At 40.4% G+C, this 24,729-nt stretch overlaps 1 protein-coding gene across 1 annotated transcript; it reads left to right on the forward strand.

Moving 5' to 3' along the window:
- Positions 1–1,305: 1,305 nt before the first annotated feature.
- On the forward strand, positions 1,306–24,729 carry tyro3 (TYRO3 protein tyrosine kinase). Its single transcript, XM_048227755.1, has 19 exons — positions 1,306–1,682; positions 2,685–2,871; positions 5,013–5,113; positions 5,595–5,765; positions 8,422–8,508; positions 8,774–8,889; positions 9,577–9,766; positions 11,117–11,259; positions 13,532–13,670; positions 14,045–14,171; positions 15,016–15,110; positions 20,055–20,150; positions 20,600–20,680; positions 20,878–20,970; positions 21,337–21,458; positions 21,803–21,912; positions 22,023–22,182; positions 22,502–22,638; positions 22,988–24,729. Exons 1-19 carry the CDS (start codon positions 1,628–1,630, stop codon positions 23,400–23,402), a joined length of 2,625 nt encoding a protein of 874 aa, XP_048083712.1. The 5' UTR covers positions 1,306–1,627; the 3' UTR covers positions 23,403–24,729.

A 24,729-nucleotide genomic window follows, 5' to 3' on the forward strand; every position in this document is an offset into this window, starting at 1 on the left:
TCAGTGTTTTTCAACACACTAGTGTGCCGTGAGGGATCATCAGGTGTGCCGCAGAAACTTACCACAATGTCACTCACTGGTCCAGAAAAGCAACTGTTGCATCAAAGAATTTATAACCACATGCTCTCATTGATTGTATGATTGCACTATTTGTGGTATGCAGGCATTGTACAACGGGGGCCCCCATATCCAGTATTCACAGAATCATCACATATCCAGTTCATAACAACAATTAAATTAGATATTGTCACCTACAAATGAAACAGAGGGCGCTTGTTTTATTGAGCAGGTCTTGCATAGAAGCCATAATAAGGCTATATCTGTGTATTATTTGAAATTTTAGGCTATGTTATGTTTATTTTTTCTTCACACAGAAGTTAGTTAGTTAGTTAGTTAGTTAGTGTGCCGTGGGACATTTTAAGTGTCAAAAGTGTGCCATGGCGTGGCACAAAAAAGGTTGAAAAACACTAGATAATCCATACCATAGTACCATAGTGAGACATAGTAAGTAGCAAATAATAGAGACAGACCTTCACAGCAGCTCCAAATGGCATAGTGCATTTAAATATATTTACTGATTTTTATTCACTCAATACATATCAGTGATTATGGTCTGATTCCATTAACCTGTTGGCAGTAGACAAACTCTTGATTCTTACATTTATTTTGATATTTCTTTCTAAACTTTTGGTAGACGTATTGTATTTTGTAGCCTATGATGTGGAATGATTTTGTTTGAAGGTGCCTTAATTCAAATCGCCATAATGTATTTCAATGGGCTTATTCTCGTTTTCCTTGTGTCCACGTTTTGTGAATGGGTTTGATGGTGACCATGGAGCTCTGGATTATTCGGCATGCAACGTCCCGATTGTCATTTTAATTAGGACGGTCCATTTGTTTGTCTCAAACGTGCACATCAGTTTGGTTTTGTATAGGCCTGAAAATAAGAGTTTAAGGTCTGAATGATTTCAGGTCAGTTTTAATACCACGGTAAGCTTATTCTTAAAAAAAAAAAAAAACATTTAGGCAAACTGTCAAAGCGTAAAAGTCCATTGTATTTCTTTCTGTCGTTCCGATAATAAAACGTTGTAGATCATGAAATATTCCTATATCCTTATCTTCTGTATTCTATGAAATAGCGAGCCTAAATACGCGCTCTCCATTGAACGCTCATTTTGGTTATTGGGGTATGGGAGTTGTTGTCTATCCCATTGAATATTCTCTGCGGCGTCCCTAGGCGGCATTCTTGCACAACCCCCACTTCAGACTTGCAAAGCACACTACTTCAGTCCAATCACATCTGAGATTGTTACCCGGGGAGGACGTTAACACACGGCTCACGACGTCTTGGAGAGAGCTGTGACACTTGTTTAGGGAGTATGGCTGCGGTTGAATAAGGGAAGTCGGCGTTGTGTTTTGATTTATTTACCTTATGAAGAGTTATTTTTTCTGGTCAAATGACTTTTGAGGACCCCGCAAGTTGTCGCTTCTCTATAGCTTATGGAGACTCCGAACTGACAGGACATGTAACAAACCCGGAATGTAACAATTCCGCTCACTGGTTAGGTTGTTTGGGAGAAAGAATTAGATCCAGAGGAGCGCACGTAGTGCTTTAGAGGATGAAAAAATGCAGATGTCTTTTTGCATATTACTTATTCTCCTTAACAATGTGGAAGTGGAAGGTAAGTCATCTAGGTTTTTAAGCACAGAAAGAACTCGCCGGTCAAGTGTTGGTATTTTGGGGAATCAATGTCTGTTTTGTATGATGAATTTGAACACGTTCTTCGTTTTAAGATGCTTATGGGATGATGATTCGTTTGAGCATTTTGGTATCTTTCTCGAAAACCCGAAGTACTTAATTTCAGTCTGTTCACCTTGGAAATTGGTTCATATCTTTTCGAGGTTCCACGTCCTCAGCCGTCCTGTTATCTTATAGCCTAACAGTTGTTTGTAAAATGTGATACCACAGATACCAGCCTCACAAGGCTGTAGTGATAATCTACCGCAGATGACTACCTCACAGTATCACAGGCACTAAAGAATTCGTTCTGGTTGTATAAAACAAAGTAACACTTTTACAGGGATTTTACCCTTGGGCTTCAGTAGCGTTCCTCTCTCTCTCTCTCTCTCTCTCTCTCTCTCTCTCTCTCACACACACACACACACACACACACACACACACACACACACACACACACTATTTGCTACTCTGGAGACATTTTCACTCTGTTGTTTCTTTCTGGCCTCCTACTGTATCTGTTGTGAGAATATTGGTATTGATATTTGATTTGTCTTCACTACTGTCACTCACAGCTGTATTGGATCACAGTGGTGTGCTTTGAGACTTTTGCAGCTTGCAACGCATGACGTATGCTGGACCCAGTCAGAGCAAGCACATCAGCCAAGCTCTATGGAAAAGCTCAGGCACAAAGGGCACTAAGATACACCCTCACACACACAAACACACACACACACACACACACACACACAAAAGCCTCTTGCTGAAAGTTATTCATTTGACCAAACCTCAAAGACCATTCCCAACTCATTAAGGACATTTACAACATCTACTGTTAGCCTTTCAAATGGGAGCCTGTCCCTTTGCTTGCAGTTGACCATTATTGTGTTTGTTAAATCATACTTGGTCAACCTGTGTATAAGTTATGAAGCATTGTCCTTGCCAGGATTGCGGTTCACCAAGAGCCCGGCCAATCTCACGGTGACCCAGGGCAACATGGCCCGCCTGGGCTGTGCCATCGAAGGCCTCATGAATGAGCCCGACATTGTGTGGATGAAGGACGGGGAAAAGCTGTACAGCACAGACCAGATGTACATCACTCTGGAGGCCCAGCACTGGGAGACCTTCTTCAGGTACACTATAAGGAGCATACTACATCATGGGATTAGAAAGACGTAGACAGTGTGATGTTTGGATGGTGCAGTTAAAGGCTGACCTGTTTGGATAACATCTGCATTAACATGTGCCCCATTTGGTACTTTTTGTCATTCACTGTAAGAATACAAAGGAGCTCTTCACGCTCTGCAGCTGTTTGAGAGACGGTTATCTGTCCCTGGTTAATTAATGTTTATTTGGCTGGAGTATTAGGGCAACAGAATTTTAAACCAAATAGTTCATCTAGTGTCTGGGGATTCATCAAGTATTCTAAGAGGAGTGTTGCTGTTAAGCACAATATTCAAATGCAAATTGATAAAAGACAATACAGGTGCATCTCAAAAAAATAGAATCGTGGGAGAAGTCCACTGCCCTGGCAAGACTTCGAGATTATAGGCTCAGGAAACCAGGAAACCTGGTGTTTGACTTAATTCATTGATTAGAGCTCTTCTCAGGTTGACATTTGTGTATTATAAATTCTTTATTGTGATATTTTGAGATTCTGGATTTTTGAGTTCCATGAACCGTAATAATCAAGATTAAAACAAAACAAAAAGGCTTGAAATATTTCACTATATGCGTAATGAATCTAGATTTATGATAGTTTCACTGGAATCAAGGGGGAAAATGGATATATAATATTCAAATTATTATAGTCAAATAAGAAACTCAAAAATTTGGCATGTATATGAATAATATTTGGAGGAATTGCAAGTGTTTGTCCCTTACACATTTTTACAATGTTTTTAATGATATTAAAAGGCCCGAGCTGACATTGGTCCCAGGAGATGTTCCATTGTAGGTGTGTGACCTCTGGCTTGCTGACATAACCTAGGGCTAATTATTCATTAGCTACGACCCTGTGATCCTCTGTTGATATGAACTTTTGTCTGTAGACCACTCAAGTGTGTGCTGTACCCTGTGCATTTACATCACATTTTCAACCTGCCTGTGTGAAAAGCCCCTCAGTGTTTGTAAGTACAACTTCAGACATGGGCAGCATGTTGGCATGCCATGTTTTGGTATAGGTTCCCTCTGTGTACAGAAACAGTCTTTGTACAACCATAAATAGTGGCAAAGAGGCTGCTCTTATCTTTAAAGCCTTTTTTTTGTGACATACTGGAATTCATTATGGAGATGGAGGTAGAAGGTGGAGGGAGGAGTTGTTTGAGAAGGGATAGAGTTTTTTTGTTATTAAATAATAAATAAAAAAACTGTTAAATGTTGAAGTGCAACAGGAAAAAACATATAATAACGTGTGACTGGATATGAAAGCACTACAATAAAGTATAAAAAAGAGAAGGGATGGTGGGGCTCAGATCTAGGCTGTCTTAATCAGCTTTAAATCGCTTTCTATTCAGCAGAGCTTGTAAGTAGCCAGACATAAAGTGGGGGTCCACCCCTGGCAGGTACAACAAGCTCCCACCCTATGGTTGAAAGAGGACTGGAATGTGGTCAGGCCCCTTGTGAGTAACGCTTAGGCTCTGGACTGCCGGTAACGTGACCTAGAACGACATTGGCGGATGCTGTCATTGCCGTTAAGCTCCTGCACGAGTGCCAGGCAGTCCACAGTATATACAGTAGGTCTGAAGTTATGCTAAAGTCTTGGAGCACGTCACAATAAAAGATCATTCATGTAGGGAAAGCAGCATGTTCATATTTCTATGACGCTCAGTCTGCAAGTGGGTCAAAGCAATGGTGTTAACAAGCGTGTAAGAATTTCCTAGGTCTCCTACATAGTGCCATGTCTGTCTGGAAGTCTTGTGGGTACTGGAACCAAAAGAGCAGTGTAAATGTTATTTTGCTGTCTGGATTAGGGACCACATTCAAATAATGCACTACTATGAATTCTTACTGGTCTAGGTCCTGTTGCAACTCCCAGTATGTTTTGATCATGCCCATTCTATTTCTTTTAACTATGAATGACTGCATTCTGCTTGTCTCATTCTTATATTATATACCGTACTATGAACTGTGTATATAGTTCATACTCAGTATAACATAATTATTTACTTAATAATTAGTTATGACTTCTGCTCGTCTCATTTTTATCTCAGATACTATGTACTGTATGTAGTCCATACTCTGTGTTACATAATAATCGACTGTTTGACTCTAGTGTGAGAAGCGTGCAGCAGCAGGATGCAGGAAAGTACTGGTGTGAGGTAGAGTTACACGGAAAAACCATTTCGTCTGAACCGGCTTGGATTACAGTCGAAGGTAATGCAACACTTTTCCATTTTGTCTATCAATTCTTATAGAATGCTATTATCGTGAAGGCTTTAGTAGGTTGCGATACACATGCCCAAATTTGTGTATTGTGTCTGCCACACTAAAATTTGAAACATTTCTGCTTAATAGGGGCAGTAGCAGAGTACTTATCAGACTTCCCTCTAAGATGATTTTGTATCTGTCTGCCATTGGTTACAGTTTTACTCAATGTACATCCAGCCAAAATGGTTGTTCAGAAAGTATTAAGATTAAGATGGTATGTGAACCATTCTATGTTTTGTAACAGAGCATTGGAACGTTCTTATGTAAAGTTACAAGTGTAACTTCGGTTCAGTAAAAGAGAACATGAGAATTCACCTTTTTTGGAGGAATTGCTTCTTTCTTAATAGTCAACTCACTGCCATATTCAGACTCTCCTGACACCCTCTTTAACAATGCACTCCCTGCCACCTGACATCCTCTCCTGCAGGTGTCCCTCACTTTGTGCTGGAGCCCCAGGATGTTGCCACTTTCCCCGGGGTCAGTTTCAACCTCACCTGTGCCGCCATGGGGCCCCCCGACCCTGTGGAGGTGCTGTGGTGGCTGGGAGGGGTGCAGGTGGGGGGTGCCATGTCCTCCCCATCCGTGCTGCACGTTCCTGGTAAGGCTGTCTCATCCTTTTTCTCAAGTCATAATCCATGTGGGTGGAGGTGACTCATGATTCATGACTCATGAGTCACCTCCACTATTCCTGTATTGATCTGAATGAATAATTGCAGAAGCTGCTGTACAGCGAGATGTTAACAGTGTCAGAGGGCTGGCATGGAAGGGGATGAGCTAATTTCTTATGAAAATGTGGGACATGTTTTATTAGCAGAGATATTGTTTTTCAGACTGGTCATTACTAGCCAGGTAGCACTTTGCTTGGTTTTAGTGTGGCTGCTTTTTAAACAATAGGGTAACTGGTTAATGAATGATAGGCACATGACATTACATGTGCTATCTGCATTGAGGACTACTTTAGTCACATGAATGATTACATTGTGTCAAAGGTTATTGTGGTTATTGTGGTTATTGCTGGGTGGGAATGATCAGCAGGCTTCTCTGGAACCAGCAAAAGGGTTTTCTGCTGGGGTGTTATGTCTACACTGGTGTTTGCTAGTAAACATTCACTATGGGTGTGACAAGGGCATAGTTAGCTATAGGTTAAATAACAACTCCAACAGTAGTATGGAGGCCCAACCTATGGAAGGGTTATTAAGTACTTGAATAATATCGCATCAGAAATTCTTGTGTTGATGTATGTTATAAGTCTCATATGTAATTATGTTCATTGCCTGGTTCACCAAGTCCATGTGTTCAGACTGATGCCTGCTACTTCTGTAGAAGGGGGAAATTGTCATCAAATTATAGGGTCTTGGAGTGGGATAATTGGAAACAGCCCAAGCATTCAAATGCTGGGCACGTCTTGAGCTGTCTCAGTACAAGAAAGTCATCTTCATTTGTCTTTGTTGCAAGTTTGATGTTGTTAGGAAAGTGTGCCAAGCTAGGAGCTGTTTTTGTTTACATCATGAACTCATCAGTTAGTTGTTTCAGTAAGTTGTTTTGCGGTATCTGTGTGCCGTGAGTGAAAATAAAAAGGTTATTAGTCATGAGTTACCCCCTCACTCAGTCCTCACAAATCTGCACTGTGACCTTGCTGTGTTAGCCTTCCTATTGTGGCTGCTTAAAAACTGGGCTCTCCTAATCTTTCCTTTGTACTTCCTGTGCACTTCCTGGACTTTCAGCACCTACTTACTTTCTATGGTATTTGTCATGGTGATCTGTCACACTTTATTCAATGGCTTTTTTGTAACCTTCGTAGCCTGTTGCTTGGTTTTTCTTTTACGTCTACCTTACTTTTAAGTTACTTTGGATAAAATTGTTAGAATAGATACAAGAAATGAAAAATGTGCAAATCTTGACCGGTATGATCATTGTCAAAATATGAAAATCTAATGTGACTTTCACAACAAGAAAATGTGCATCCATTTGCCTTGCTTGCTTCTGGTGCTACCTTATCCCATCAGTGAGAATGCTTTGGAGCATTGCTACACATCACTAATGGATTGTCCTCCTGGTGGTGCTTTCTTGCTAACAGGCCGCATTAGGAGAGGATCGATGTTATCCAGCAGCAAGGCTGTAGCGACAATACATTTGCCATTTTAAGAAGTGTTGTTTTCCCAGAACAGAACATTTATGAAATCAGTCTGTCAGGCTGATCCATTTGACAAACACTCAGCAATGAGAGTGCAGTCCTCAACAGGGAAGACTGCCGTGTCTGCATGTATGTTTGCGTCATGCAGGTTAGTCCTACCAGAGGGCAGCTACTTAGATGAGGATTTTATAGAAGAATTGAGAGTGCTGTAAATGAGCTTTCTGACATAATGGCTGAACACTTGTGAGGTTTCTGTGGGTTTCTGTGAAGACCAGCAAGTTTTTTTTATGTTTTGACTAATAAGGCAAGTACAGACAAGTGACTGAGACAAGTTTATGGTTCACCATATTTGAAGGTCAGGTGCATATCCTCAGGCCATATTCTCTGGAAATCTTGTATGCCCCTGCATGTTTTCCTCCATTTAGTAATTCAGTTTCGAACGTGCTAACAAATTACATAAGCATGAGCATGTGTCCCTTTTATGAATGCAATGTTTTTACTATTGTCTTGAAATATCCAAGCCTCACAGCAATAGTTAGTATCCGTCAGGATAAGTATAAGTATATATACTCTTTTGATCCCGTGAGGGAAATTTGGTCTCTGCATGCATTTATCCCAATCTGTGAATTAGTGAAACACACAAAGCACTCAATGAACACACAGTGAGGTGAAGCACACACTAACCCGGAGCAGTGAGCTGCCTGCTACAGTGGCGCTCGGGGAGCAGTGAGGGGTTAGGTGCCTTGCTTGGCACTTCAGCCGTGGATGTGGGCATGGGAGAGCCGAGCTCAACCACTTCCCCGCCCACATTTTTCCTACTGGGTCTGGGATCGAACCGGCAACCCTTCAGTTACAAGCCTGAAGCCCTAACCAGTAGGCCACGGCTGCCTCAAGTGAAGATAAGAGTCTCTAAACTATGTTATCCTTGGTTTTCATATCCTTGGATTCCAGCCTTTCGTGCTGCCCTTTGGCAGATATATTATCTTAGTTATGTTTTTTTGACTGTTTCAGCCATATGGTCCTCCTCACTCCTTACTGTGCTGGAGTCTTTGCATGTGGTGCTGGAAACCTTCATTTAGCATTCCTCCTGTCACCACTCTGTTTGTTTTCTCTCTTCCAGGCATCAATGAGAGCATCAAGTTTTACTGCGAGTCTAAGAACGCCAGGGGAATCTCTGTGTCCCGCACAGGCACCGTGCATATCAAAGGTACGGCTGTCGGTGAGAACTGACATTTGCTCATACACATTTTCAGTTGTTTAGGAAATGAAAATGAATCGACTTAAATAGTGCTTTAAACTAAACATGAATGAAGAGCACAGTGCCTAGCCTGTCAAAGACTTTCACATCAGCTGTTGCATAAAATGTTTTATTGCAGGCCTATTGAAAACATTGCTGATCCAATTGGTAAATGTTGTGCTGTGTTTGTCTTTGTAGCCTGCACTTGAGCCTGTGTGTTTTTGTTTGTATGTAGTGCTACCAGGAGTCCCTAAAGATGTACAGGTGGTCCAGTCATTGGAAAGTAACATCACTCTAATGTGGTCACCTGGATTCACTGGTCACTCAGACCTGCTGAACTGCACCATACAGGTACTGGAGCCTCCATCAACTGATGAGATTTACTGTGTTTTTGGCCGCTACTTGTATTAGCCTTTGCATGACCTTATTGAAGAAAGTATAAACGGCTAATCCGCTGCAGTCTAAACAACCCATCTGAGCAGTTCTTGGATCAGGCCAGGTCACACATTTCTGAAGGGCCTGTGGTCATGGCTAAAGCATGTCATTGCTGGTGGTTATTATTGGTTACTACACTGAGAGCTACACGTCATAACATGTCATAGCTATGCTCTGTGACTGCCGATCCGATCCCTTTTTGTTGTTGTTGTTGTTGTTGTCCAGTTATTTTCTACTTTGGCGTGTTTGTGCCCCAGTGCTTTGAGTGGCCCACAGCAGAGTCATGTAAACAGCTCAGAGCGACAAAATAAGTGACTGGGCCTGCGCCAGGAAATTGCTTTCGCCCCCATTGACCCAAGTGGCCGGCCCAGCCACTGTGCTTTTGTTTTTAGCCCCGAAGTGATGGCCGCACTTCCTCCCCCTCTGTCCTCCTCTCTTCTCTAAGCTCTCAACCCCACCACCACCACCCCAACGCCCCATCCCCTTATTATCTCCACACGTAGACACATGGACACAGGAAGAGGATGAAGCATATGTTCTAGAGAACTTTCAGATGGTGTACTTGTGAGTGGAATGACCGCATCCCTTTCCTCTAAAATGCAGATGTCAAAGATGTGTAAGGTCTCTGGGCGGAAGATTGCTCTTCCGGAACGCCGCGTGCTGGTGCCGCCATTCCAGGTGGTGATTGGTGGACTCCAGTGGCACTCAAACTACAGTGTGCGAATCCGCTGTGCCAATGAAGTGGGACTCTCCCCCTTTTCATCCTGGGTCAACTTTCAGACCCCTGAATCAGGTATGGCAATAACATACCGGTATTTGTTTCCTCATTTAACTTAAGTTGTTAGTTTCTGAACAGACTTCACTATTCACTATAAATAGTATATAATTTATTCTTCCTATGTAGTCAGTAAATGACAGCACTATTATAGAAACAGATTGCAATCTACAGGATGAATATGCCATTCCCCCATATACGCACTGATTAGTCAATGGTATTTCTATGCCATTGGTATTCTTTCACAACACCCAACATCAACAAAGTATTCAATAGTTTTATACATAATCATGATCATATTTATTTCAGCCAAACTGTCACGGTTTTCATTGTGATTCAAGAACTCTAATGATTTCCAAATGGCATTCTTCAATCTACCTCAACATGCTTTTTTTTTTGACTGCATGGGTGTGAGACAAACAGAATTCATAAACATGGGCCACAGGATCAGTTCCGCTTTAGCTGTAAACATTTCAGGCACACGCGAGGGCTGTCAGTAACTCTTGCTGGGCACGCTGGGCATGCTGGGCCTCCAGTTCTGCTGGGGCCTGAGAAACCACGCTGCTGCTTGGAGGCCTGTTGTGGGATGGCAAATGGAGTCTCTGGGTAAACAAATAGAGGGGGAAGCTTGTCAGGGAGGCCCCAGATCTGCCCCCTCCAGTCACAACCTCCCACCCTCGTGCACTCAGAGCCCTCTGAGCAGCACAGCTGCACTGGATGAGGGGTGGGTGGGTGTTAGAAGGCTGGTGGTGATGTTGAGGGGGTGGGTGAGTGAGTGGGTGGGTGGAGGTGGGAGAGGGGTTCTGATGGTGACCCTGTTTGCATGTTTGTAAATGGGCAGTGCTGGCACTCTGCCAGTGGATTCCAGCCTTGCTGGTACAATGGTTCATTGTGCATGGCCCCAATCCATTTCAATGTGTTCCTCCTGCTAACACACATGCGATGATTGCGCCCCCTGTAGGCTGAGCTCATCACTGCACCCTGGAGGTGATGTGAAAGAACGTAAGGGTGTGCCAGTTGTTGAACTGTGTACAGCTTTTACTCATATGGACTATGAATGTGCTGTTAAGTTTGGAGCAGCGCAAACATGCCCCATATGAAGAAAAGTGCTTCAGAAAAGTATCAATTGTCCTCTAAATAACAGAAATTGATAAGTGTTTTGCTCTTTTAAGAGAGCTATAAGACCTGAATGTGTCAGTGCAGAATAATTGAATGGTTGTGTTCAGTAAAATGCAACTTTGAGTGAGGCTTATTATATCACATTAGTCGGCAGGCACTACAGTTCAACAAAATGCCATTTTTTCTTGCTTGCAAAATTATTAGTTATGTTGTGGCTACATTAACTGTTTTGTCACTGTCTTACAACAGTGCCCTTGGCTGCACCGAAGAACCTCACCTTTGACCTGTCGGAACAGCAGCTGACCTTGACCTGGGCAGCTCTGGAGGAAGAGGAACTTGGAGGGCAGCTTCAGGCCTACAAGGTGCAGTGGAGCCAGGGTGGAGACAGCCAGGTACACATCAGTACACAACTGTACAAGCGTCTTTGAGTGTCTTGAAAAGCACTTTAGAAATTAAATGTATTATTATTATTATTATTATTATTATTATTATTATTATTATTATTATTATTAAGTGTGGGAACATACTGTATGATAACACTGTGTAACTTCTATTTGCAGTACATACCACAGAGTACATGGCAACAAGATTTTAGAATTTGTAATGCAGGCCATTTGACACAAAGCTAAAACATACAAGGACAAGAGAAAGTATGTGAACCCTTTATGTATATGTATGTATGTATGTATATGTATATATACTTTTTTGATCCCGTGAGGGAAATTTGGTCTCTGCATTTAACCCAATCGGTGAATTAGTGAAACACAAACAGCACACAGTAAACACACAGTGAGGTGAAGCACACACTAATCCCGGCGCAGTGAGCTGCCTGCTTCAACGGCGGCGCTCGGGGAGCAGTGAGGGGTTAGGCTACCCTCTTTATAATTGGTTTTCTGCATTAATTGCACATAAAATGTGATCTGATCACTTTCTGATGGTATTTCTTTACTTCATTTATAATTCTGCACTGTGCATTTTGTGTCCTCTTGGTTGGGTTCCCACTTCTAAGCACACACACCATGGTACTAAATCATTTGTATGACAATTTGTTGATATGCGAGCTGATAAATATTTAAATTCTTTGAGATTACACTGTAGCCCGATTCTTTGTTGTAGGTCTCCTGAGATCTTTTTCTTGCAAGGCAGGGTTAACATCAGATATGCTTGAGGTCACTTACTTTTTCCAACCAGCATTGTTAAAGGAATACTCCGGAGTAAAAACGACCTAGGCTGTATTTACGGTAGATACCACAGAAGTCTAATTATATGGTATAATGGTATAAAATACTGTTGTTTTACTTTGTTTTCTGACGTGCTAGCTTGCCCCACAGACTTCCATTGTAGACTATTTCATTGCTAATGAAAACAACAATTTTGCTCAAAATTCCACCAATTAACATAATTTTGCTCTCAACCAATAGTTTGAACTTGGTATCTACCGTTTATACGTGTTTATACAGTATGTGTTTGTTCATTACTGTAATTCAGATGAAGCTGACCATATTTTAAGACACATGTATACCTTAATGCAGGTAATTCCAAAGGGTTTACATACTATTTCTTGCCATTGTAAATACATTTGACCATAAAAACTTCAACAGTTCCACCAACAAAATTTCATTACTGTAATTCAGATGAAGCTGACCATATTTTAAGACACATTTATACCTTAATGCAGGTAATTCCAAAGGGTTCACATACTATTTCTTGCCATTGTAAATACATTTGACCATAAAAACTTCAACAGTTCCACCAACAACACAAATAAATGTATTGCTGATAGTGTTGGTTCAGTTGTAGAAGCATTCAGAAACCTATGAACGTGTGAAGACGTCCTTCTGTAGATTTGGTCTTGAGAATGGTCGCTACATTTTCACGAATGGGCTTGTTTTTTGTTCAACTGGATCAGTCAGAGGCTCTAACAACATGACCTCATTTCATTGTACCAGTCACCCTCCTATAAAAAGTCACGAGATTAAGAGCAGTAACCAGGCTCACTTTTCTCTTTGTTTTAAGTGGGTAGGATCGGATGTGTGGAACCACACTTACTACAGTCTTGAAGAGTTCAGATGCAAAACCCTCTAAATCCGTCTGACCACATTTCTTTTAAATGAGCATTTAAAATCCGGTTCCTATAGGTTTTTGCATAGAAATCGATATTTCAGACCAGGACGAGAGTGTTATTTGGTGTGTTTTGAAGTTAAATTATTTGATTAACGTATACTATGTGAGAGCATTCACTCACCATCTTTATCTCATTTTTGACGTAGGTGGCATTTAGAGGCTTTTGCATCTGAACCCTTCATTTAGTCTTGAGTGAATGGCTTGTTATTACAGTATGTAGGCTATGCACCCTTAAAATGGGTGTGGACATGTTTTCATGTTATAATCCTCTGTTAATGAAAGTTCTTGATGAGCTCATGTACTGTATTATTTAATGTAGTATTTTCAGTAGACATTTATGAGTAGGTTGCTTTAGCCCTTGGGACGTTGCACCTATCAGGCCCATTGCACATATTGCTATAATTTTAAAGATAATATTTAAATGAGATTAAGTTTATTTATTTTTTTTCTTAAAATTGAAAAAAATGGAAATTTTAACCTGGACCACATACTTTTCTGGAAATGCATAAAGGTCATACCCCCCTCCTCCTCTTTACCCAGGATGCATTGCTGTATAAGGAGAATGTAGCCCACTTGTCAGGTGGGGGTCGCTTCTTCAACGCTACGTTCCAGGTAGCAGCGTGTACAGTGGTGGGATGTGGGCCCTGGAGCCAGCCTGTGCTGGTTATGCCTGCCTCAGGTAAGTGCACACCACCCGTTCCCATTTTCCTTTCACTACCAGCAAGGGCATCACAAAATTACACCTTCATCAGACAGATTGCAATTTTCAATTAATTTGAATTTTACCTTTCCCTCTGAAACTGAACATTTTCTATGTGTTTCAATCTTTGTGTGGGACATGTATTGTTTTAATTATTCACAGTAATTAAATGTTTTTATTTTACTGTATAAAGTACCCACAATACAGTTCTCTTAAAATCGCCTCTTCAACCTGCATGACTGAGTGCTATAAAACTGTATGCTTTGCTTGGGTGGTGTTAGTGTGACTATTTGCTTTATGGCCCTGTGTGTGTGTTGTGACGATGGCTGTGTGTGTGTATTGTGGTACCTCAGCTCTGCATGGACACACTGAACGAGGGCACATGTGGGTGGGGTTGCTGATCGGCCTCTTGGTGGCCACCATGGTGGGCCTCCTCCTCACCGTGCTCGTCAAACGCAGGGGCAAGGAGACACAGTTTGGGTAAGAGTGTGGCATACTAATTTTTTGCATGTATTTTTTATATTACATAAAAAATATATCCCACCCATCGCCTATACTATTTGCCCATAATGATAACACTAGGTGGATGAACAGGATCAGTAATTAATTGGTCTCATTCACATGGTTGCATATTTGTAGAGAAAAATCACATAGCGAAAAAAATCACATAGCGACCCTATTGTTTTAACAGCAGGGTTCCTACGCAGTATGGAAAACCTGGAAAAGTATGGAATTTGATTTTAGTAATTTCCAGGTCTGGATAAGTATGGAAAAAAGAAACAAGGGTATGAAGAAATATTTGTGTTTCCAGACTATTGCATCTACAGCACTAATCACTTCACTCAGGTCATAATGAACCATTCCTACTGTTGTATAGCTTAACTGTCAGTCCACATCATCAAGATACAATTGAATGGGGGTCCTCAGAAAAAAAATTCTCCCACAAGGGGACCCTGGTACCAAAACCAAATTGAGAACCCCTGTTCTATGCAAGTGCCCTACACCATTGTGCACTGGTATGTTTGCGTAGCTCTGCTATTTTCGGCTAAAACACTGGTAGACTTTTTTGATTTTGTAAAAGATACCAAGACATAGATACTGCATTATCTGATAAACTGTTATTGCAAACAAATAATATTGTTTATTGTGATTTCTGAGGCCTCTGCCAGCAGTGCACTAGTCTCCAACAAATGTAGGCTATGCTGTATCTACAGAGACAACTAAAATTGGCCAGCACAATGACGCATGTACACTGCATATGTCTCTGTTTATTGTCTTTCATTCACAACTCTTGCAAACCAATATTTCAACTTTAAATCCGTAGGTCTGTCTTCAAGCCACCAGGCACAGAGACCACAGTCACTTTCACAGCGGCTAGGTCTTTCAACAGGCAGTGTGCAGAGCTGCCAGAATCCACCTGTAAGTTTTGCATGCTGGCACCCAACACAAATAAGGGTGCCTCTATTTCCATTTGCTTGTCTCAGGGCCTGTCAACACGGAGACGCTTTTTAGGTTAAACGCAGAGGTTTTGCTTCTTCTTGGCCGAGCGTCCAAACGAATCCTGTAAACGCACTGCCCGAAACCGCACTTTTCTGAAACCTAGTCCCAGAGTGGAGAAATCTGAAACCGTGAGCCCGTTTGAGTTCGTTTTAGACAGCTTAAACCAAGACATCCTGCTTGCGTGATCGATGATGTCATCGCCACACCTCAGCTGCCTGGACTTGCACTTATAGTATTGCCTAACAACACTAGTTTTCATACATGACATTACCTACGATTACACTCCGTTAAGATAAATATCACAACTGATGCTGCGCAGCGCCGATAGCTTATGACTTGGTGGACTGAACACTGTTTTTCCCGGTGTTTTTTTATGCATTCTAGCTACTGTCAGTGACGCGAGAGAACTTTAAGTTATTAGGAAAGTGCGGTGTAAGTTTAGGCTACATTAATTTGTGCGTAGTGCCAGTGTCATTCATTACAGTGCATGAAAATGCACTGTACTGTTCTTCCTAGGCTTCTTATTACAGTGCATGAAAATGCACTGTACTGTTCTTCCTAGGCTTCTTCTTATTACAGTGCATGAAAATGCACTGTACTGTTCTTCCTAGGCTTCTTATTCTTCTTCTTCTTATTCTAACGATTTAATGCAGCTTAAACCGTTTAACGTAGAAACTTCATTCAAACTATGTTACGTTAGGGTCTTACTTAGGACATGGGTGCTATGTATTTTTCAGCTTTGTAACTTTTATACTTTTTAAACTATTAATTAAAAACTAATCAAAATTTCCCCATTGACTTAACATTATGATTATGACATCACAATAGAGCCGTTAAGCAATTAGAATCCTATGGCAGGTGTTAGGGCCACCTGGATCAACTGCCAGTCTCAGGCTTTAAGCATACAAACTGGCCCTATTAAGACTACACATCCTGTTCAACTGTTTCCTCTGCCAAAAACTGTTTCAAAATAAAAGTCCTCACTACAATATTTCACTGTTAAACAATTTAACCCTTTAAACTACTGAACTTTTTAACTGTTCAGCCATTGTAACTGTTGTTACTTGTCATCAACTATGACTCCTACCCACTGCAGCTAGTTAGCTAAGTTAGCTAAGTCACATGGTTAGCATGCAAGCATGTTAGCATCTTTAGTTAGCATTTTTAGCAAAACTGCTAAAAAATGATTAGCTAAGTTAGCTAAGTCACATGGTTGCATAGTTAGCATAGTTAGCATGTTAAGCATGCTAGTTAGCATTTTAGCAAAACTGCTTAAAATGATTAGCTAAGTTAGCTAAGTCACATGGTTGGCATAGTTAGCATGCTAGCATGTTAGCATGCTAGTTAGCATTTTAAGCAAAACTGCTTAAAATGATTAGCTAAGTTAGCTAAGTCATATGGTTAGCAATACTTAAAGCATTTTAACATTGTTAGCATGCTAAGTTAGCATAGTAACTTGGTTAACATTATTATCTTTGTTAACATAGTTAGCATAACTGCTAGCAAACATTAGAGCCATTCCAAGTGTCAGTTATCGTCAACTATCTACCTAAATAATTTAACCATTTAAACTATCCACTTATTTAACCGTTCAATCATTCCAACTATATTAAACCTTATCTACCAAGTAAATAATTTACCTATATAAACTATCCACCTATTTAACTGTTCAGTCATGCCAACTATATTAAACCTCATCTACCTAGCAACCAATATAGTTTGTGTTTACTCTGTATGATATTTTACATCATATTTTTTGCATTTTCATGCACTGTATTTCCTTCAGGAAATGCTTTTCTAGTTATTATTATTACAGTGCATGAAAATGCACTGTACTGTTCTTCCTAGGCTTCTTCTTATTACAGTGCATGAAAATGCACTGTACTGTTCTTCCTAGGCTTCTTCTTCTTCTTCTTCTTCTAACGCGTTTAATGCAGCTTCAACCGTTTAACGTAGAAACTTCATTCAAACTATGTTACGTAGGTCTTACTTAGGACATGGGTGCTATGTATTTTTTCAGCTTTGTAACTTTTATACTTTTAAACTATTAATTAAAAACTGTTCAAAATTTCCCCATAGACTTAACATGGGCTGATGACATCACAATAGAGCCGTTAAGCAATTAGAATCCTATGGCAGGTGTTCGGGCCACCTGTCCCAACTGCCATTCTCAGGCTTTAAGCATACAAACTAGCCCTATTAAGACTACACATCCTGTTCAACTGCTTCCTCTGCCAAAAAACTGTTTCAAAATAAAAGTCCTCACTACAATATTTTACTGTTAAACAATTTAACCCTTTAAACTACTGAACTTTTTAACTGTTCAGCCATTGTAACTGTTACTTGTCATCAACTATGACTCCTACCCACTGTAGCTAGTTAGCTAAGTAACATGGTTAAGATAGTTAGCATGCTAAGCATAGTTAGCATTAGCATGCTAGTTAGCAGAAACTACTAAAAAAACGATTAGCTATGTTAGCTAAGTAACGTGGTTAAGATAGTTAGCATGCTAAGATGTAAGCATCTTAGTTAGCATTTTTTTAGCAAAACTGCTAAAAACGATTAGCTATGTTAGCTAAGTAACGTGGTTAGATAGTTAGCATGTTAGCACGCTAGAGTTACCATTTTTAGCAAAACTGCTAAAACGATTAGCTAAGTTAGCTAAGTAACGTGGTTAAGATAGTTAGCATGCTAAGATGCTAGTTAACATAGTTAGCATAACTGCTAAAAAAAAACAATTAGCTATGTTAGCTAAGTACGCATGGTTAAGATAGTTAGCATGCATTTTAGATGTTAGCATGCTAGTTAGCAAAACTGCTAAAAATGATTAGCTAAGTTAGCTGAGTAACTGTCAGTTAACGTCAACTATCTACCTAAATAATTTAACCATTTAAACTATCCACTTATTTAACTGTTCAGTCATTCCAACTATATTAAACCTCATCTACCTAGCAACTAATATAGTTTGTTTTTACTCTGTAGGATTTTTTTACGTCATATTTTTGCATTTTCATGCACTGTATTTCCTTCAGGAAATGCTTTTCTAGTTCTTCTTCTTCTTCTTCTTCTTCTTCTAACGCATTTAATGCAGCTTCAACCGTTTAACGTAGAAACTTCATTCAAACTATGTTACGTAGGTCTTACTTAGGACATGGGTGCTATGTATTTTTCAGCTTTGTAACTTTTATACTTTTTAAACTATTAATTAAAAACTAATCAAAATTTCCCCATTGACTTAACATTATGATTATGACATCACAATACGGCCGTTAAGCAATTAGAATCCTATGGCAGGTGTTCGGGCCACCTGGATCAACTGCCAGTCTCAGGCTTTAAGCATACAAACTGGCCCTATTAAGACTACACATCCTGTTCAACTGCTTCCTCTGCCAAAAACTATTTCAAAATAAAAGTCCTCACCACAATATTTCACTGTTAAACAATTTAACCCTTTAAACTACTGAACTTTTTAACTGTTCAGCCATTGTAACTGTTACTTGTCATCAACTATGACTCCTACCCACTGTAGCTAGTTAGCTAAGTTAGCTAAGTAACATGGTTAGCATAGTTAGCATGCTAGCATGTTAGCTAGCATTTTTAGCAAAACTGCTAAAAACGATTAGCTAAGTCAGCTAAGTAACGTGGTTAGCATAGTTAGCATGCTAGCATGTTAGCATGCTAGTTAGCATTTTTAACAAAACTGCTAAAAACGATTAGCTAAGTTAGCTAAGTAGCGTGGTTAAGATAGTTAGCATGCTAAGCGCTAGTTAGCATGTTAGCATGCTAGTTAGCATTTTAGCAAAACTGCTAAAAACGATAAAGTTAACATGGTTAGCATAGTTAGCATAAAAACGATTAGCATGTTAGCATGCTAGTTAGCATAGTAACTTTGTTAACATTATTATCTTTGTTAACATGGTTAGCATAACTGCTAGCAAACATTAGAGCCATTCCAACTGTCAGTTATCGTCAACTATCTACCTAAATAATTTAACCATTTAAACTATACACCTATTTAACTGTTCAGTCATTCCAACTATATTAAACCTCATCTACCTAGCAACCAATATAGTTTGTTTTTACTCTGTATGATATTTTACATCATATTTTTTGCATTTTCATGCACTGTATTTCCTTCAGGAAATGCTTTTCTAGTTTATTTTACACGTCTTACAACATATATACATGCATTCACAGTCGAGTGAAATCAGATATAAGCATACAAAGACGCTTAGAACTCACGTTAAGCCGATGGTACCACACTGAATGCAAATGCACGATTTGATGCAGGCAAAAGTATTGACTGTTACTAACGAAGGTTTTATAGCAATATTATAAATGTGGCAACAGAATAGCCTAGAACTTGGGTAAGCCTTGCGTTTAGTAGCCTAATTGCGGTGATAGCCAAAACTAATGTGAATCACGGACTATCCTACAACCAAAGAAAGTAAAGGTGATTAGTAGGCCTACCTGCGTTAGCCAAATAAAGGACGGGACTGCACCCTTCACAAACCGTAAAATAAAGTTTATTAGTTTTACAGTTGACAGTTCACCATCAGTCCACACAAACAATTCTGGTTTCCTTGCACTAGCCATTTCGGTAGCCTATTCTGTCTGTTTTTAAAGCGCAAGTTTTGGTGATTTCTGTAAAGACACAGTGTCACCTATAGGCCTGGGGTATGAAGTAACGTGTTGAGTCGTATTGAGATGGATCCGTTTGGACGCAAATATTCTTGATCCGGTTCCAGGGAAGACGGAGGAAAAAAAGATCGGTTTGGTACGTGTGGACTAGGCCTCTCAGTGGAGTAGAGTTGATTGTTAACTGAATGTTACTGACTGAATGTTACCTCTGTGTCCCCCTAGTGGACAGCCTGGGAATCAACGAGGACCTGAAGACCAAACTGCGAGATGTTTTGATTTCTGAAAGACTGTTAACACTGGGCCATATGCTTGGAAAAGGTTTGTAATACTTACTCTGATCGGTTTGATGTATTTACTTGTATCAGACAGTGTAAGTGATGGTTTGAATCCCTGCGCTTAGGTGAAAGACCGAGGTTTAACTGTAAGTGGGGCTGCAGTTGTCCCTGTTTGTGTATCCAAAATACCGCTCACCCTTGGAAGTGCTGATCAAGCGAAGACTTGTGTTGAAGAAATACTTTACAGGCTGCTGGTCCTTAGTGACACTTGATGTGTCTAATAAAAACTTCATTGTTGCATGTCATGAAATCTTTATTGCAGTAGCATCAAGGAGTAAAGTGTCCTTGGCTACAAAAACATGCCCCTAAGGCATGGACTCAACAACCCAAAGACTGAGTTGGTCTCTGTTGGTATAAAAAAATATGTCTTCCTGCAGGTGAAATAGGGTCGTGTCCCTTATCGTTACCTGTAATGCAATGTGTTTTTGTTAGGAGAGTTTGGGTCAGTGAGGGAGGCGTTTTTGAAGATGGAGGACAGCACTGTTCAGAAGGTGGCGGTGAAAGTCCTCAAAAGTGAGTCTGTGTCTTCATACCACACTCTTCTATCACACATGGATTGTGATATTCAAAGCCTTCAACAGGCTCCTAACATCAAAAACACAGTGTCAATCCAGGGTTGTCATGTACAGTAGCAGCATTTTGTCATGTCTGTTGGTTTTTCCCATTTCCATTCCTAACATATGATATGCATATTTTTGTTAATGTTTCAGCTGACATCAGTTCTTCAAGTGACATTGAACAGTGCCTTAAAGAAGCTGCCTATATGAAGGATTTCCATCACCCCAATGTCATCCAACTCATAGGTTAGTTCATATTCACAATGTAATTTCACATCAGACAAGTTACCCAATAATTTACCTAGTTAACTTTCTGTTTTTGACACTTATTTTTAGCTGAAAGTCATATGTTGAATAGAAAATTAATAAATAGAATCAAGAGAACTAGGAAAATATAAATATACAGATATAAGGTTGTAAATATTATAATTCCCATTTTTGTGATCTGTTCAAATTGAGATTAGGTCATGAAAACGTAAATGAGCTGTAAATGAGCTGTCCCATTCAAGCAGTTCAAGGACATATAGTGGAACACATAAGGTTACATTGGCCTTGTCGGTGTCCTCATATTTAACCTGAAACTTGTTTGTATGATTTCTGTCTTCCACCCAGGGGTGAGTCTGCATCGCCGTCCCCAGCAACGCTTGCCCATCCCCATGGTGATTCTTCCCTTTATGAAGCACGGGGACCTGCACACGTTTCTTCTTATGTCACGCCTAGGGGATGAGCCGTTCGTGAGTGATCCAATTTGTTTGTTTCTTATTTGGTTCTAGTCGCTAAAGGCAAAAGACCCACATGCTAACGGATATTGCCTGAAACCCATAAGGGAATAAATACTGAAATTACCTCCTACCAGGATATTGCTTCCTGCTCACTGTGTGCAATTTTTTTATATATATATCTGGCCTCTCACATTCAAGATGCTTCAGGATATTTCCTCTGAACATGCTATCTGTTTGCTTATAAACAATATTATAATGATATCCTGCAGGCAATAGTGAATTGTTTTGGAAATTAGGTGAGGGTTAAGTGGAAAGTCAAGTGCTTGAGTCAGATTGCCTCTCTCTCTCTGCTGCAGACACTATTGCTGCAAACGCTGATCCAGTTCATGTTGGATATTGCCCGGGGGATGGAGTATCTTAGCAGCAAAAACATCATCCACAGGGACCTGGCAGCTCGAAACTGCATGTAAGTTAGTTCAGTGAGGAACCTACCTGGAACTGGGCATTCTCACCTGTGTGTACCCTCCATAATATCATACAGTCCCCATATTAAAGACTGGTCTCTTATGATTTTAGGCTAAATGAAAACATGACTGTGTGTGTGGCGGACTTTGGCCTGTCGAAGAAAATCTACAGCGGTGACTACTACAGACAAGGCTCTGTGTCCAAGCTGCCCGTCAAGTGGATTGCACTGGAAAGCTTAGCTGACAATGTCTACACTACTCAGAGTGATGTGGTAATCATCTACTGTACAGTCTCATCCTTATTGGAAAATATACATGACATGCATATAGAAGTGGCGTCAGAATCAGAACTGCTTTATTCAACAAATGTACAATGTACAGAGGAATTTGACTTTGTGAGAAAGCACGGTGAAACAAAACAAGTAAAATAAGGCACAATATCCATCAATACATATCTATACCTAGAGAGTGCCCATTTGATCTCTTGTTGGTCTATACACACATTTGTACTGAACTAAAATGTAGCCAAACATTTATAATGTGTTAATTACTCCCATTCAACATGGTAAGTCTCTCTCTCTCTCCTCTCAGTGGGCATTTGGAGTGACCATGTGGGAGATTATGGCCCGTGGACAAACCCCTTACCCTGGGGTAGAGAACTCTGAGATCTATGAGTACCTCATCAAGGGAGAGAGGCTCAAGAAGCCTCCAGACTGCCGTGATGACATGTGAGTTTGTATGAGTTGTTTACACAGGCCATGAAAGATATTCCCCTGTGAAGTGCCATGTATTTAATGGAAGCTTTACTGTTTAATTCATACAGAGGAAATGTTGCGCTAGTGATGGTGTCTTGTGCGATTCTAACATGTATTTTTACCAGGCTCAGTCAAATCCTTGAAAATATACCAGAATATTTATTACTACTTAAAGGTCAAATGTCTTTCATGCACTCTACACAGGAATAAAAAACTCTGGTGGACCCCAGCTACATAAGAACTGAATCAGTTACTCCATGTACTATGTTGGTCTATCATGACATGCACTTTCCAGTCTCTGAACTCTGAACTCTGTTTTCAGTTACGAGATCATGCACAGTTGCTGGAGCCCCGTGCCCAAGTGCCGTCCCAGCTTCCAGCAGCTGATCGACCAGCTGGAAAGCCTGTGGGGTGGGCTCTCTCCAGCGCCCTGCAAGGAGCCGCAGCTCTATGTCAACCTGGAGGGGGAAGACCTGGACGGGTGTGCGGAGCAGCCGGCCGGGGCCTCCTCGGGTCCAGAGCCTGGGGGTTCCTGGGGCGTGCCCTGGCAGTGCGTGGGCATGGAGGAGGACGAAAAAGACTGGCTGATGGTGTCATCGGGGGCAGCACAGGCCATTGGCGGAGACTACCGTTACATTATCGGTCCCGGATGCGGGCTGGATGATGAGAGCAGGCCTCTGGATGGACTCTCGGAGGACATCAGGGACGAAGACGATGATGTGGTCATTAATGTTTGATTGATTTAAACATGCTTGTTCATCGTTGTTGCCTTCATTTCCCTCGCCTTCAGTGAACACTTTATACTCATGTGGAAGGACTGAAGAGTGATCACATCCAACACACAGCTGTGATTACAAAAGACTATATTGTTAGTAACTGACTTTTAAGGAAATGCAGAAAATGTGTTGGAAGATTTTGAGGATTTTATAACAAATGTTTCCTCCATACTGAGATGAGATGAGAAAACTCACAAGCAACAATCACACCACTGTTCATACAGTGAAATAATGATCTTACACAAATTTCAAGTAGCATTTTCATATGACTCAGTGTTTGTAATTCAGGTTCAGTGTAATTTTTATATGACCAGTAGACTGCCTAGAGGCACATTTTAGAAGGGATCACAAATTCAGATTATTAATGATATTGTAGCAGCACTTTTAAGAGACAGTGTCCCGCTGTTTGGAACATTGGCGAGGCTGTCCAGCCAAACTTTCCTGGACCTTGGCAGCATGCTATGCAATATGCTGCCCTTTTTCATTGGTGGATATGTGGCCATGGGCAAGCAACTTTACATGAGAATACATTTCTAACATTCTGATTACACAGTCAACAATTAATGTCACAACAAGGGACATTTTATAATTTCCTATAGTTTTATAATTTCTTATGTTTAACCCAGTCTTAATGACACACCTTTTTGAGAAATCATACAATTGCATGTTGAAAGTTTCCAGCTTAGATGAATTAGTTCAGAACTTATAGCATTCCATGTATTGGATATCAAGGGAAGTGTAATACTTTTGTTTGTTTTTTCTGTAATGTGTTACATGTGAAAGGGCTTGATGTTTAAGCAGGAAGAACGTTCAAAATAGAGTTCATGCCAGTTTTCAAGATTGCAGGTCATGCAAGATTTCAGTTCTGTATTCCGACCAGTTGTCTGGTACGAAGCTATCCACTTGAAGTAAAGAATTACTGCTGATTTTTATCAATTAATGTAATGATTTCTGGTTTCCATTAAAGATGAATGGAATCTTGCAGAACATTAAGCTTTGTGTCTGTTATATTATGATAATTCTGAGGTGACAAGGTAGCGGTTACAAGCTTATGTTCTGCAAAAATGTGTGCCCCATTTAATGACTTTCGATGCCATTTGAGTGATGTTAGTAATGTTGTCATTCCAACATTTTGAGCAAAGAGTGTCTTTTTTGTCTTTGTGCATTCCATATAGTCAAACTCCCATCTAGTAAAAGATTGCACTCACTACAATTGAAAACAATGATCAGAAACCAATAAATTCCATTGCTGAGATTGGACTCCCTCAATAAATCACCACTCATTTAG

Source organism: Alosa alosa, chromosome 19 (assembly GCF_017589495.1).
Source record: "Alosa alosa isolate M-15738 ecotype Scorff River chromosome 19, AALO_Geno_1.1, whole genome shotgun sequence".
In the NCBI taxonomy this organism is placed as follows: Eukaryota; Metazoa; Chordata; class Actinopteri; order Clupeiformes; family Clupeidae; genus Alosa; species Alosa alosa.